This window comes from Amblyomma americanum, chromosome 3 (genome assembly GCF_052857255.1).
Source record: "Amblyomma americanum isolate KBUSLIRL-KWMA chromosome 3, ASM5285725v1, whole genome shotgun sequence".
NCBI lineage: Eukaryota > Metazoa > Arthropoda > Arachnida > Ixodida > Ixodidae > Amblyomma > Amblyomma americanum.
Genome location: NC_135499.1, coordinates 172,426,696 through 172,442,683, shown reverse-complemented (window position 1 = coordinate 172,442,683; position 15,988 = coordinate 172,426,696). Strand labels below are relative to the sequence as shown.

The following is a 15,988-nucleotide window of genomic DNA, read 5'->3' as shown; positions in this document are numbered from 1 at the left end:
ATTCTCTCATTTTTTGGGCAGGCGAATTCCCACATAACCATTAAACAAAATAAAACTAACAAATTGGAGGCCAAGAACCTGACACATTCACTTACCAGCTATAATGAAATGTAAAGAATAAGATGTTTAAGAAGCATTTGAGCGAACATAATTTCTCCTCAAGGACTGAAAGAAGTGCCTGGCAGATTTTCAGAGCAGAGCCCGCCACCTCTTGCCACCATCACTGCGGCAGCTCATGTGCTCAAACTAAATCATGCAAAAAGTATCCCATTTGACTTCAGCGAAAATAAGAAGACGAAGCGGCATTTCAAAAACGTGCTTAAATTGCAGAGACACAGCTCAATATACTAGCCCTCACTAATCACAGAAGATGGTGACATCAGTCGATGAGTTCTTGAGTTTGCTCTACTGCAAGACCTGGGGTCATAACACTATTTGCTGGGTAGTGTTGACATTTTAAACCTATAGTTTAAAAAAGTACGCTGCACAATAGTGCAGGGAGCATACTGTAAAGGACGTCTACATACTGACTATATGTACCCTTTGTCCGACATATACAGACCAAAGTGATGATCTGAGCTGGCTCCAAGACTTGCAGTAGGGCTACTATGGATTCCTAAGAGCTGCAAAGCCGCGTAGAGTGGGAACTGCAATCGTGCTCACCGTGAGAACTTTGAAACTCTGGAGGTAAAGTCCCCACACATGGCCCATAATTTACTCTGGCCATGAGCACTGCCATATATTTTTGTCAAAGGGCATACATACAGACCCCAGCGAAAAGCTGCACAACAGAAACTGCCTATACCTACGACGGAAAACATTATATTGCTTTAATAAAATTTTCACAAGGTGAAGTGTAGCCAGCAGACAGTGTCAAGAGGGTAGCCAATTAAAATGGGCAGAATTTCACGAGCAGTGTACATAACATTGAGAAAATGATTCCAACCAACATAGTTCTGGAATTAAAACAACTAATGAAACTGGTCTCTTGTTTCTAAATGTAATAATAATCAATATAAAATTCTCACACATTTGTGAAAATATGAAAAATATATCTTGCTGAAGAAGAAAACACTGCACATGGATTGTGACATTCTGTACATGCTTGTATGCCCTGTGCATGGCCACCTTGATTGGTGTGCGCAGCGCGGGCTGGAGGGTAGCAACCCCATCGTGCACGCTATCAAGGTGGCCGTGTCTTGTGGTAGGACATAAAACTGGAGAGCGACTGCAAACCTGAAATGGCTGTACACACAAGATTGGTCGTGCACGTTTTACCAGGAAAAGCACTAAATAGTTGCCATACATCTGAATATGCGACAACTGTGCATTGTAGTGACCAACGTCATGAAGTCTAACATAATACAATGCAGCCCGTTTGTGCAAAACTGACAGGACCTCAACAAATGCAAATGTAGAAGTATGTTTCATATGTGAACAAATGTACTGAAAGCTTATGCAGGTGAATTCTTGGTCGCACCTCTTGAGTCAGAAGTGAGCCAGCAGTGGTCCAAGGCGTCAAAACACAAAAGGCTGTTCAAATTAATGTGACACTTACAGGAAGAATTGTTCCTTGGCTAAGAGAAGTTGCAACCACAATCATTCTCTCGAATGTAGCTGAACATCAAATATGTAAAAATAAACGAGTAGACTTTGGTGTGCGATGTAAGGTAATCGTTTCTGAACTTGTACAAGGTGTGTAGGAACATGCGGACAAACAGAACGCGCTGCGTCAAGTGTATGAGTGAGTTGGTGATACATGAACACGCTGCTTGAAAACTAGGCCCCGTAAACCAACAAGGAACGATCACTATTGCACGATCAGGGTAGTATGAAAGTCATCTTAAACGCTCGGCTTGCGCAAGGGGGTATACTTCATACGTGCTTTCTTTACGACTGGCGGTTGAGGTGCGTCCGGCTGTGTCGCCTCAAGACCTTGCTTTTTCACACTGTCTGCAGATTTGCTGCCGTCTTGCCCAAGCCCCTCTGCTCCTTTTGACGTACTTGCTACTGGGCTAGGGACACCCTTTTCTTTGTCCTTGTCGCCGCCTTGAAGTTCTTGCCTTTTAGTCTGCTTATTCAGCAAGGAAGAAATCACCTCCAGTTCGGACAGCGTCCGGTCTATCAAGCCGCAGAACATGTTCACAAATTCTGGCGACTGGTTCTGATTCCGGAGAGAGTCAATTGCGCTAGGCCACTGCTCCAGTGCGTACAGGGACTTGCGAAACGAACTGTTGGTCAGTTGCTGAGATTTTGTAGCCGATGCCTCGCCTTCGGCCATGGCCATGCACGTACGGGTTCACCCACACGCAGAAGAAACTCTCGGGAGATGCTTGAGTTCTCACGTGGTCGGTGGTACGTCTACAGGATCTCTCGCGGCACTGCACAGAGTAAATACTTGCACGACGTGTGCATGAGAGCCGTTTCGGCCGCTAGTCTTTTTTTCCCCAAACGATGTTTTTGTTTTTGCAAAAGGTGCAGAAAAAGTTGTAAAAATGACGAATGGTGCTGATGTTGATGATGCCCGTGTCGATGCGAAGTTGGAAACTCAGCCCGCCAGCAACTACGCTCACTGCTCACATTAAACTAATTTAAGAATTTGCTTCAAGTAAACTACAGTTACTTCTTATAGTTAAATGTTTATGAGCAGTACTCAGCATAAAGTTAAGTAGGTTGCTCAAGATTGTTTGAGCAATATGCGCCACAAGGGGGCTTCTCATTGGCCTTCTGCTTCAGATTTGTTAATATTTATTATAAACAACTGCGCCTCGCGTATGCTTGTGTTACTTACTCGGAGATTGAGTCTTTTATTCTAACGCAAGTGTTACTAGCTGCGGAATGCCAGTGTCTCATTTGCTTAACCGTGGCGCTGTGTGACCCAGCTTTAGTGGGTGTAAGCGGCCATTTTATCACCAGGGTGTTTTCCTTTTTCGCGGAAAGTTGGTCATCGCCGACTCATCGCGGCCAAAATGACATAACGTTAAGGTAAGTTCACGTCACGAACGAACGTCGGCGCTCTACGTATGCTATGTGATACTTCAAAATGCAAGTTTAGACATCTGCACCGAGTTTAATAACCGTAGGTAGCGTAAACACGCACGGATTTTGTGCCGTACGCACCAACCGCACTGATCATAGTTTTCATCGTCCTAATGATATGTTCATGATCGTCACGGATTCTAGTGGACTTCTCACGTCTCAAGGATTCGGATAATTTGTACAAGTTCGTAGCAGTGTCGCGAGAAAACGCTGACATGCACTAATATAAGCAGAGGAAATGTACGGCTCCGTTTGCCGGATGTAAATACGTGACATCTTTTCGGGCTTCTGTGCGGCGTGAAGGGTCAAAGTAGCCTAAAAGAGCGAATTCTTATGTGCGTGCCGACTCTTGGCTCAACGGGACTGCGCAGAAGCGATGGAAGAGCCCAAGAGTGTTGCAAAGCTTTTGCGATGAGCTGTCGGCGGTAGATTAATAGCGTCCAGAGTTTTACTGATGATAGTTCAGAGTCACACAGCTTATTCTTCAATTGTGTTGCACAGCCTCACTTATTTTCGTGCCTAGTGCGAAGTAATGTTGTAAATCTTCATGTTGGATAAGTATCGCCCGTACTGTTATCAGCGTGCGGTTAGCGCCGGAAGGGGCAATGACGCCGTGTAAACAGTTGCTGCAAACACTCCCTGTATGCCCTCGCAGATCGCGTCCGTTAGCACTTCGCATTACTTCCGGATAGGACGGCCGGGTCGCGAGCTTTTACTGTTGGCTGCGATCACTTGCGAGTTAACTGCTTGCTGCATGGCTTTGTGCCACGGTACAGTTTTGTATTTACCGTGTCAGTTGAAGCCCATGGCCATAGCTGCCCTGCTTATACTGTATTTCTACATGCTCAGGCCTTTAGCCTACAAGGGTGATATTGCGTTTTTGTTAAGCTATCGGAAATTCGGCTTTTTGTGTACCGTGTACTGGAGTATTTTCGGTAATGTGGGTGAAATGCGCCACATGAATAAAGTTGCACTGAGCACACGAGCCCGAGGAGTTCGTTAATACCGAGTAAGGTGTATAGCGCTTCCTCATTCAGTTTACTTACTTTTGCTTGCAGACTATGTATGCTGATATTTGGTACTGCAACAACCAACATGATGACGATGGCAGTGCTTGTTTCTGCTTGTCAGTGTGGTGCAGTGCACCCTCATATTTAACACTGCAAGTGTATTTGCCACTACAGTGCGTGCTGGTGTAGTGCTGCACAAGATCAGCGTCGCTTGTTTTTCTGTGCATCTGATGATGACATGATAGTGTGACATGACAGAAGGGACTGCCTTGGAAAGGTTGCATATGACTTAATAAAATCTCATAGGGACCTATCTTTCTTACACTGACTGTCGAAGGCCATGTCAGTGGTTGTCACCTGGTCAGTGGTTGTCACCTGGTCCAGAGCACGTGACATACCACAACATCGCCAACTCCACTTCGGTTTTGTGCCAGCTGTTCTCAACAGAAGGAATGTTGCTAGCGAAAATTGTGGTATAACCATTAATTACACGTGTTTGTTAAGCAGTACTTCTACTCCATTTCATACATAGCAGGCAACGCTGCAGAGGTTGCGGAAGTAGTGCGTCTGTGAAATTGCATTACTCCGCCACATATCATTTGTCCTTCTGGAAGCCTCGGTGAGTTTTTGACGAAAACAAAGAGTGATATAAAACAAAGTGGCAGCATTGAAAATTACGGTTGAAGCTGTGAGGCGCTCAGTACTTGGACCCTCTGGCTATAACTTTCAATGAGTGCGAACTACTTTTTGGGCGTGGATGGTGTAAGGGTGATTTGCCCTACAAGCCACGTATCAAACCGCGAAAGTGATTCTTACTTCTCGAAGTCGCGATGAGTTGGAGGAAGAAAATGTGACAGGAGGTACAATGAAGTCCAGGAGATTGTCATTCACAGCACTTAAGATATGTCAATGAAATATGCTTGTGTCCACTTTGATTGTAGGGCAAACTACTTTTTGGGTGCGGACTTATCCTGCGCAAACAGGCATGCTAGCTTCGGCAGCGTTGCCTGCCATGTAGGAAATGGAGTATAGGTTTTAACAATACAGCCGTTGCACCACCAATATTTGCTGATACACATATGGCTTGATGTTGTTTTGGCGTGCTTGGGGATAATGCATTATAGTGATAAAAATGTGGGATGGGTAAACTAAATGCTTGCTAGGTGAGGGTAGAAGAGGTGGAAGATTACTTCTACTTCGAGTGATTGTCTTAGCTGTTTCTGCACAAACATAGCTTGAACTTATTTCTCTTAAGATGTTGCATAATAAGGATGATGACGCACACAACACACTAGCTTTCAACTTCTGTTTAAAAAAGTACCCTCGTTGCCCAGATGGCATCATGGAGGACAGTGATACATTATACAGAAAAGCAGCCCAATGAATGCTAAAAAATGCTTTAGTTTTTTTATAAGTGCAGATGTGGTTCATTGAAGCATAAATTGAAACAATAAATGATGACCTGCACTTCATTCCAGCGTTAATTAGAACAAGGCACACAAAAACAAGAGAAGACAACTGCAAACACGCACAGCACTATACTTTGTTTCATAAATCGGATGCAACGTTGTGAAAAGTACGGAAGTATTCTGCATGAAAAAATAAATGGAGGTGTGTCACTCGGTGCTTTTTTTGTGGCCGAGTGGTGTAAGGCACGAAAAATGACAGTGTGTCGTCAGCACTAAGAGCGCATGTAATCAAGCTCATGACAGATGTATCCTGTAATAAGCCTGCAGACAAAGCATTTACTATCTTTTGCTCACCACAAGGGACGCACTACTTTTTCATCCCAGATGTAAGCAGCACAAACAAAGAACGCTGGCTTTGACAGCGTTGCACCTGATATATGAAATGGAGTATAATTTCCAGCCATTTATTGTTGTATGAAAATGGGGGGGTCCTGTTTCAGTGCCCTTTCTGTTTCACTACACAGATACATGCAACTTAGTTCTTAAAAATGACCTGCACTGGATGCCTGCTTTTGCTTTTCCTTCAGGTGCACATTAGCTAACCCGAGCTTTAGTTGCACCGCTGCTGGCATTGAAGTGACCAGCCATGCCTCCACCACCACCGCCTCCTCCCCCCATGGGAGGCTTGGGGCCACCCAAACCTCGCAACACGGCTGCTGCACCAGACCGGTCAGCCTTGCTGTCGGAGATTCGTGGCGGCGCCATTCTAAAGAAGGCAGTTACTAACGACCGCAGTGCACCTATAATTGATGGTAAGGCATCCGCTTTGATGATGGGGGCACATTGTTTTGCTGTTTCATTGACTGTTAGTGAACACCTGCATGAATGCATGGCTTGCTTTTCGCTGTCCTTTCTCAGCGAGCTGACGGCGACTTAGTGAATGGAGGTTTCACCTGTTCAGTACTTCGACACTGCCATTTCTTCACGGGGATTCATTGTGCATAGTTTGAGGACACATCTGACGTGTATGTGGTTGAAGTATTGTTAATATGTCCTTGCAACTGCTGAACAAAAAAATCAGAGGAAGAATGTACTGTGTATTTACTTGCATATTCGTCGTTACATCTTATAGGCCAACCTTCTAACCTTAGGGACTGGAAAAGAAAAAGAATGATGGAAGGCCGTATTGGTTGATCAGTGGAAGCTCGATGCCACCAGCATGATGTTGAGGTGACCAGCGCAGCACATCACATATCAGAGCTGCAGCAACGCAGTGAGAAACTTGTCACTGAGAGGCAGACCTGCCTGCTTTCCCAGTACCTGATGCGCTTTTTGGTGCCATCGGTTTTGGCCATTTATTCCAAAACCCCTGAAATGCCACAAATGTTTGAAACTGGGTCATGGGAGCGGGGTCTGCGACAACACGAGAGTGTGCTGTCGTTGTGCCAGAGCTCACAGCGCTGAGTCCTGTAATGCACAAGTGCTTAAGTGTTCCAACTGCAATGAGCCTCATGACGCCTCGTCTAAGAATTGTCTGCGCATAAAAAACGAGCGTGCTGTTCTAAAGCAAATGGTTCGGGACAATTCTACGCACCGTGAAGCTGCCGCGACTGTTCAGAAAAGGCGTTCTCGCCACAAAAAGAACTCAAGAAAGTCTATTGCAAAAAGCAACCTCATCGACGCGCCCACGGCACCTCCTTCTCAACCTCCTCCCATGCCGCCACGTCCAAGTGTGTCCAATCCGCGAAATATCGCCAAGGATAATCAGACCTCTTCGTGTGCGGGTGCTTGGCCAGCGCTTCAGCCGTTACGTCCTGCTGAGCCTCCTCAGCGCAAGCTCCCATCGCCGAGCTCACCTGTCGTTAGAGAAGGGCTCCCAGAGCAAGATCACCAAGCCCTCGTGATCCTCAGGACGGTGGTCAACGCCATTCACACTCTGATACAGGCCTTGCAATCATCAACCGCCTGAAGCGTCTTACTGGTGTTGGACTCTCTGGTTCCAGCACTACAAGATCTTTAAAGCAGAATGATGGCCAGCTTCCCATGTTTAGTGAGGAAGTCAGGGGCGCTGCGGTCTTCCAGTGGAACGCATGAGGCCTAAAGTCACGAATCGCAAGTTTTCGGCAATACGTTTTCAACAATCACTACCCAATATTAGTCATCTGTGAACCTAATTTATCCCAAGCAATCAGGCTTTCCGCACCGACATAACATACGTTTGCTGCCCAGTTCAACCCCACAATGACAATCAGTACGTGTGTTTCATAGTCAAAAAAGGACCCATAGAGTTCACACTGATTGCGGCGCATCTCTCCCCCTCCTCTCAATTGGACTGTGAGAGGTTGAAGACAATTTATTTATTTATTTATTCAAGTTACCCCTAAAGGCCCTCCAGAAGAGGGTATTACATAGGGGGGGGGGGGGTACAATCATAAGTAATCGCGATACATTTCAACAAGTAAGTGTAACAAAAAAAAACGCTAATTAAAACATAAGGCATCACACAAAGAAAAATTGAACACTAACAAAAACAGCAAACATTTACACATTTCCGTCACAGCGAAGAAGCTCTTGGAATTTTTTATTGTCAGTTTCTGTGGCGATGACTGATGGCAAACTATTCCATTCAGTGATAGTACGGGGAATAAATGAATTGGCATAAGACGATGAATGACAGTTTACGCGTTTAACTTTGAAAGAATGATCACGGCGTGGAAAGAGAGCATCAGGTGACTGAAACAAATCACGGCGAAGGGATGGGTGGTGATAAAGCTTATGGAAAAGGGTTAAGCGAGCAAGTTTACGGCGATATGACAAATCTTCCAGTTCGGCACGTTTTTTTAATGCTGAAAGGCTTGTGAAGGGTGAGTAGTCTGAAAATATGAAACGAACAGCACGGTTTTGCAAGGATTCAATGTTAGTGATAACGTAGGCTTGAATAGGGTCCCAAATGGCCGCAGCATATTCGATTTTAGGGCGTATTAGAGTTATATAAGCAAGCTTTTTAACGTGTATAGGGGCGTATCTGAGGTTACGTTTAAGAAAACCAAGTGAGCGGTTAGCAGATGCTAGGGTGAGGTCGATATGGTGATGCCATGTTAGGTCAAACTACCCGGGCTCCTTGGATTACCCGGGCTCGTTGGATTATTAGCGGAGATTTCAACGCCCACCACCAACTGTGGGGAAGTCCTATAGTCACGGGAGTGACCACATACCCACCTACCTCAAGATTCCAGGTCTTGGGGCGTCCGGCCCAGCTAAACATGCGCACATCGATTGGACGGCATTTAAAACTCCAATGGAAGAGGCGTGCAAAGAAGCCCTCACTTCCAGTTTGGAGGACATTATAGCAACAGCAATGAAGGCTGCTAGAGGCTTCCTCATGTCAACTAGAATGTGCACCGAATTTGATATCGAATTAAACCACCTACGTGCTATTCGTCGGCGTGCAGAAAGACGTTACAGACGGACCAAATGCGTAAGGGACCTCAAAGAGGCGCGTCATTTGCAGAGGAAATGAAAATCAAGCGACGATTAGACACGCTGGCGGAACAGTGCTGGAAGTCCTGTCAATCTCTGGATCCTCGAAAGCCCATGTCTGTCATTTGGCGGACAGTGCGGGGGCTTCGAACACTTCCACAGCAAAGACAGCCTTTCTATGCGTTGGCTCTACATCAAAACTGCCACCAGATTGAAGTTGCAAGTGACTTCTGCAGGACAATCGCGGGTGCAGTGACTACGTTGGGTTCCCAGCATGTTCCTCCTGCATCACGGGATTCAGCGATGGATGTTGTCTTAACTCGTGAGGAACTTGATGCTGCCCTTGCAGAAAGTAAGCGTGCGTCTGCAGCATGTCCAGACGGCATTACATATGCTGCACTGTGCCACCTTGGCAACGACGCGCGTAGAGAGCTACTCGGCCTTTACAACCACTCGTGGCAAGACGGAGTTATTCCTCCCCAGTGGAAATCCAGTCACATGATACCATTACTAAAAACAGGCAAATCCCCGCTCGACCTGTCATCATACAGGCCAATAATAGCTTTGACCAGTTGTGTGGGAAAATTCATGGAAAGAATGCTTCTGGCGCGTCTTGAGTGGTACCTTGAGCACAATAACGTGTATCCTAATTCCATGGCGGGTTTCCGACGGGGTCGCTCCTCTATAGACAACGTCATTGATCTTGTGTCCACAGTACAGCAACAGAAACGCCAGAAGCGCATGTGCGCGGCAGTTTTTCTTGATGTCAAAGGTGCATACGATAACGTGACACATGAGGCCATCCTTGATGCGCTAGAGGCTGTTGGAATCGGTGGACGGATGTATAAGTGGATCCAAAGCTATCTGACCAAAAGGACATTTTTTATTATGTGTGGAGATGGCTCCACACCAGCACATTACACCTACCGGGGCGTGCCCCAGGGCGGAGTGCTCAGTCCTACTTTGTTTAATCTAACACTTATAAGACTCCAGGAGTACCTACCTAATACCGTCCATATCTCTATGTATGCCGATGACATCTGCATCTGGGCCTCCTCTGTGACGCGTCTCCAGGTGCGAGCAAGACTTCAGATGGCAGCAACCATAATTTCCTCCTATCTCCGAGAGCAAGGTCCGAGCGTGTTAGCCGAGAAGTGCGCTATAGTGTCATTTACGCACAAAAGTATGACTCGTTATCCGCAAACTATTGATGGCCATGTCATTGCCTGTCGTGCATCTCATCGTTCTTTAGGAATTGTTATAGATCGGAATTTATCATGAAGGCCGCATTGCAGCATTGTAAAGAAAAAGCTAATCTCCATCACACACCTGCTCAGATTTCTTGGCGGTAAACCATGGGGCTTGTCGATTCGATCAATGCTGCAACTCTACTGAGCACTCTTTTTGGGATTTTTGCGGCATAGTGCACCAGTGCTTTCAAGCACATGCAAGACGAATTTGCGGGCCCGCCAAACCATACAAGGTCAGGCACTTCGCACATGCCTGGGTCTCCCTCGCAGCTCATCAACAGTTGCTACCATTGCAATCACCCAGGACTACCCACTCTCGACGTATATAACCCTTGACACCCTGCGGATCCACATATGGCATCTAACAAGGATTCCCCAGCACCACCTTGTGTCAGTGGCGAATCAAAGACCACACGCAGCATTTTCAAAGGTTATAGCAGCCCACCGGTCGTCCATCCCATCACAGTTTACCTTGGCAGCACGGCCTTCCTCTGCGCTGTGGTGTCTACGGGAGCCATGCGTGCGCCTTACAGTTCCGGGCATAACGAAAAAATCGAACTTATGGACACCGGCCATTAAACAGTTGACACTCTACCTACTCCACGCCGCATATAGGGACCGCACTCATGTGTATACAGATGGTTCGCTCTCAGGTACAAGTTCAACGTACGCCGTGGTCATTCCTGCGAGACAGACCAGTATTATCCAGCAAACTTCGCATCGGACAACCTCCACCGGGCCAGAATTGGCCGCTCTTCATGCGGCTGTGCAGTACATCGGTGCACAAACACCCCACAAATGGGCTGTGTTCTGCGACTCAAAAGCAGCCCTACAGTGTCTTAATTCTGCTTTATGCCATGGTGATCACGATCAACTCGTAGCTGAATTAAGATATCTCCAACATCAGGCGTAGGAAGAGGGTCATGACATCGTCTTCCAGTGGATACCGGGATACTCTGGCATTGTCGGAAACGACGCAGCTGACGCTGCAGCTCGAGCGGCTCACGGCAGTGCCAACATTGTCCAGATACCGTTGACAAGAGCCGACGCAGCAAGACATCTGCGAATGCTTGGCCGAAGAGAGCTTTTAGTGTCATGGTCTTCTACTGGCAACTCCACATGCCGTCTGCACCGCCTAGACCCCTTACTTCAACTCAGTCCTCCGTCTGGCCTCTTCCGCTACGATGCTGCGTTGTTGTGTCGCCTGTGGCTGGGAGTGGCATTCACAAATTCCTACTCCCACTTAATCGAAGTGGCGGACTCTCCTGCGTGTGAGATCTGTGGGTGCGACGAAACTATAGAACACCTTCTTTGTAACTGCCCTCGATTTCAGCGTGAGCGTGCACTCCTGGCTGCAACACTCCTCCGTTTAGATCCTCGTCCCCTTACTGAAGCCAAGATGCTGGGTCCTTGGAGTAAGCCTTCATCGCAGAGGACAGCTTTGAAGGCACTTTTCAAGTTCTTGAAGGACTCAGGACTGAGTGCAAGGTTATGAACAATCAGTGTGTGCCCTGTGTACCCTGCAGGTAATAGCCAACGAACATGTGGAAAAGTGATCATCTCCCTTTGTTCTCTGCCCTTTCTATCTCTCCCTCCGTTCCCCTTCCCACGTGTAGGGCAGCATACGGGGCGCTGCCTAGTTAACCTCCCTGCCTTTCCGTTTGTCTTTCCCTCCCTCTCGGAATCGGACATGCTGTCACTCAATTTTTTTATGCCTCTATACTTAAGATCATAGCTTAGAGAATGGTCACTTGCATTCAGAAGGCATAACTCGCTGTGGTGCCGAGAGACGGGGAGAAGCTTTAGCTTTTACGACAGTGCCTATGAACTGTACCGTTGATCCGCTGACTGCATGGTAGGGTTCCATTCTTATCTTTGTGTTGGTCTTAATAAGGCGTGGTGCTGGGCTAGTTGGTTTAGCATTTTTTGAAGTTTGGAAAAAATCCACCTTGGCGCAAATAAATTCACACAGACAGGCTGTTAACTTATCACCTTATTGATACTTCTGTCAATTTGTAATAAGCTGAGTATGATTTTCTGTGCAAAACTGATAATGCGAGGTGATAAGTTACGGCTGTGGTATCCTGAGGCTATATATCTATGTGGTTTTGCTTCTGCAATAAACAGTTGGAAGTTGGCGCCTGTCCGTTGCCTCCTTGTCTCTTGTTTTGTCTGTGTGAATTTATTTGCGCCTAGGTGGATTTTTTCCAAGCTTCAAAAAATGGCCTTATCTGAGAGTCTGAAACAAGGATGTTGAGCTGGGTGAGTTGGAGTTATCTGAGAATTCTTAGTGCAGCCCTCTTGAAAAGTAGGGGGACAGGAAATCTGTGCACGGCAATGGTGGGAGAAACTCCTATATTTCGTTGAAGCTCGAAGGCAGCCAAACACGGAAGTTTCTGAAGAAATGTCATTGGCATTGTTCCCCCTCCTCTTCAGATTTTGTACCCGGGTCTGCGTTTTGCCTTGGCTGTGATTTGCACAATGGTGGGAGGAGTAGGATGTCTTGGGTAGCATTTTTCACTTTTGGCTGCCTCTAACTTCATGTCCTTTCGATATGCATTTCCGGCCACCAGCTCATAAAGGGGAGCAAACTCGTGCTCTTGCTCATCCCTGAGTAATGGTCAACTGTCCAGGCTATTCCTGCCGTCATAAATATGGCACCTACCCTGATTATACACATGCACAATGGCCCTGCCCCTGCTCCACTCAGTCACTGCACTATCTCCTCTGCAAATAATCCTGCACCTTGGTCTCCTAATTCCTAGGAGAGCTGTGCTACTCATCCTGCTACGTTTAGCTCAACGCTATGGCCACTTTTGGTTGCCCACAACACCAAAGCTGGGCCTTGAGCTCCACCAGCCTGGTCAACTTTTGCCTGCTTCCTAATTTTATGAACAGAACTTGAGTCGTTGGATAACATATTTTCTTCTGTTTTTCGCTCGGCTTTTGTGAGTGACTGTCCTGAAGCATGCCAAATTTTATTTATTTCATAGACCTTCCTGTCTAGTTTCGGTTATCTTTCACCAGACAGTCTTTCTTCTCATTGTATTCTGCATCTCAGATCTTTGGTTGTAAGTGTATATGTCTTCTAACTTTTATGTTATTTAGAAGCAAGTACCTGTAGTTCATTGGCAATGTTGTTTTTCTTGAAAATAAGCATTTTGAGCGCATTTTTTGTGCATGGCTGTTGCAAGGCTCGTATTTTAATTTGCGTACTAGTATTTGGTCTGCCATACGTACTTTCGGTGCTGCATAGTTGGTGCATTTTGTGGATGCAATGGACATATTCATGTCGGTCTGTGTGCATCTTGTATTGCACATTATTGCGGCAGTTTTTGTGCCACAGGCGAAACCTTGGTGCTGTCAATATACCGTCACTCATTTCTTTTCCAGCAGCAAGATATTTTGACAATCTCTGATGGAGAGCCTGTGAACTGATTAAAATGTGCGCTTCTCCTGTACAGCAGTCCGCATCGTGGACATTCGTGCCATTGGCCCCAACCAATATGAAATTACTGCAGATTGCTTATGTAAAATTGCTCTTCTCTTCGTCAAATTCCTCTTTACTTTGGATCAGGGCAGGCAGTTACTACATCGTCTCAGAACTTGCTCGCTTGTTTTGCATAACACGAAATGCCGGATATGTTTTAGAAGTGCTTGACATCAAACTTTGCTTTGCTCGATGGCTTTCAGCTCATTGAAGTTTGTCTAGTGTGACAGCACCTCTAGAAAATTTTCTGTGCAATTGCTGCTCATCACACTAATAGCACCATGTACTGTGTAGGGAGGCAAACATCAGTAAGTTAGCACAACCGCTATTTGACATTGTGCTGCTGTTCACTGCACCAAACACAACATTGAAAAACTAGTCATGTTGATAAGAAAAAAACATTACGGAAGGCACTGCTTTGAATGCGAAAGCATCATTTTTTTTTAATTTCCTTTTTAATTTCTTCTTGCTTCCTTTCTAATTATACACCTACTCATTTGCATATAGTCGTAAGGCAACGCGTATACTAGGTTCACCTTTGTGCACTAACAAGCAATGTGGTTTTGTGACCTATGGTTTCATGCTTGCCTTGTAATCTCGAAGTTCTGAGTTCAGTTCCCTGCACCCTCAGAAGAAATCTTTGATACCACGCTGACGTCATCTGGGATTTTTGGGACCACTGCTGCTGGCCAACACTGGCACCGGGTTTCATTGCCAATGTGCCATATAATGCTTTTCTATTAAGAGCGTTATGAAGTCTTTTGACAGCCTGCTTCCTCTCCACCTTTTCCTTTTAGTGTGTGTGTGTGTACCCATTAATGCACCCAATAGTGCACCCAATAAAGCACAACTGGAAAGGTAGCATTGGTGTTGTGTGGCCCTCTCCTTCTCATCTATGTGCCTTTTTCACACTGGGAATGTCTGCAAAGGCTGTGCACTACCCAAACCCATGCCTTTGCTCAGGGCTCGTGGAGAGCCATGTGCCAAGCTGTTCTGTCCCCCCACCCTTATTTATTCTAACGCGACAGCGTTAAGGAGCTCATGTCGCAGAAAAGCCAGTGTCGTCAGCGTCTTTGGCCGTGAGCGAAAAATGGCGCATCTCGGCGGACACCTGAACCGCGCCCGTAAGGGAAGGGATTTTAACACGACAGCGTTAAGGATCGATTGATGGATTGATTGTGAGACGAAGGTCATTTCCTTTCCTTAAAAGGAATTGTTCATTTCATTTTCCTTCCCTCTGTTCGGGTGTCCGCTGAAATATGTGAGACAGGCGTCCTTTTCTTAAATTGTCCAACCATGCGCTGTTCGGCGATGGCGTTCCGTGTACCCCTCGGCAACACTGTGTCGTGGTCGCGCCTCACTCTTAAAGACGAAGCTTAAGCGTCCTCCAATTTTTTTTCCTTCAGGTGGCAAGAAAGGAGGCTCTTCCAGCTCTTCTGCACCATCGAATGGTTCTGGAAAGGTTGCCGCTCCTCCTGGTTTGGCAGGGCTCTTTGCTGGTGGAATGCCAAGGTTGCGGCCCACAGGAAATTCAGCACCTGGTTAGTGTCTACATTTGCTATACACAAAACATTCAGCCTCCTCTGTGGTGGAGCTCTTGTGCTAAGTGTGCTGTTAACCAGTGTCTTCTTGCAGAAAGAACCTGCATATGGCTCTGTTTGAAGAATTTGGTGTAGTCAAGAAAGGCACCCTCAACCTTTTGGCAAAGCCAGAGATGGCTAAGAAACGTGCATGTCTGTCTTTTTTTATCTTGTGAGGTAAGGCTTGATGCAAGGAGGTTGAAAATACTTTTCTTGTGCCATGACACTTCTGGTACCACACTTGTAAACTGCAGTGTCTGTATCAGAAGAAACTAGTTACGGGTGGCGTCACAGTGTAATTTTGTGGGTTGCTCAGGTTCCGGCAATAGCTGATGATGCAGCATCCTTGTGTTTTACTTGCTCAAAGAGATGGCAGAAGTGTGTAGTGGCCAAGCCTGCCATTGACAGAACCAAAATGGAGGCAAAAGTTGTTCTGGTTTGTCATTTATGGTAATGCATATTATTACTTGACGGCAAGCCGATGAATACAGTAAGACATGACAGATGGTGATGGCATGATTTAATGGCGGACGGCCTGGTGCGAATGCTCCCACTCGCGTCACTGCACATTTTGTGTAGTCTTCTAGTCCATGACACGACCCGGGGCCATCGAGTGATCGAATCGCGCAGACTAGAAGGACAGCAGTGATGGTGAAACGCAGTGATGGTGAAATGATGGGCGTGACAGAAGGGATGATCAGAGAAGAAGGTGAAGGGCTTGCCGTCATGA

General features: G+C 46.4%; 2 protein-coding genes across 2 annotated transcripts in view; one reads left to right on the top strand and one right to left on the bottom strand.

Annotated features, from left to right (window-relative positions):
• Positions 1-813: 813 nt before the first annotated feature.
• Positions 814-2,536, bottom strand: LOC144125438 (uncharacterized). Its single transcript, XM_077658808.1, has one exon. The coding sequence runs from the start codon at positions 2,285-2,287 to the stop codon at positions 1,844-1,846; it is 444 nt and encodes a 147-aa protein (XP_077514934.1). The 5' UTR covers positions 2,288-2,536; the 3' UTR covers positions 814-1,843.
• A 153-nt stretch (positions 2,537-2,689) lies between these two features.
• The window catches only part of LOC144125436 (uncharacterized), a 36,730-nt gene continuing 23,431 nt past the window's right edge, over positions 2,690-15,988 (top strand). Inside the window, exons 1-3 of the mRNA XM_077658806.1 lie at positions 2,690-2,985; positions 6,046-6,270; positions 15,085-15,219. Of these exons, the coding sequence (XP_077514932.1) occupies positions 6,105-6,270; positions 15,085-15,219 (301 nt within the window). The 5' untranslated portion in view covers positions 2,690-2,985; positions 6,046-6,104. The remainder of the gene's footprint in view (positions 2,986-6,045; positions 6,271-15,084; positions 15,220-15,988) is intronic.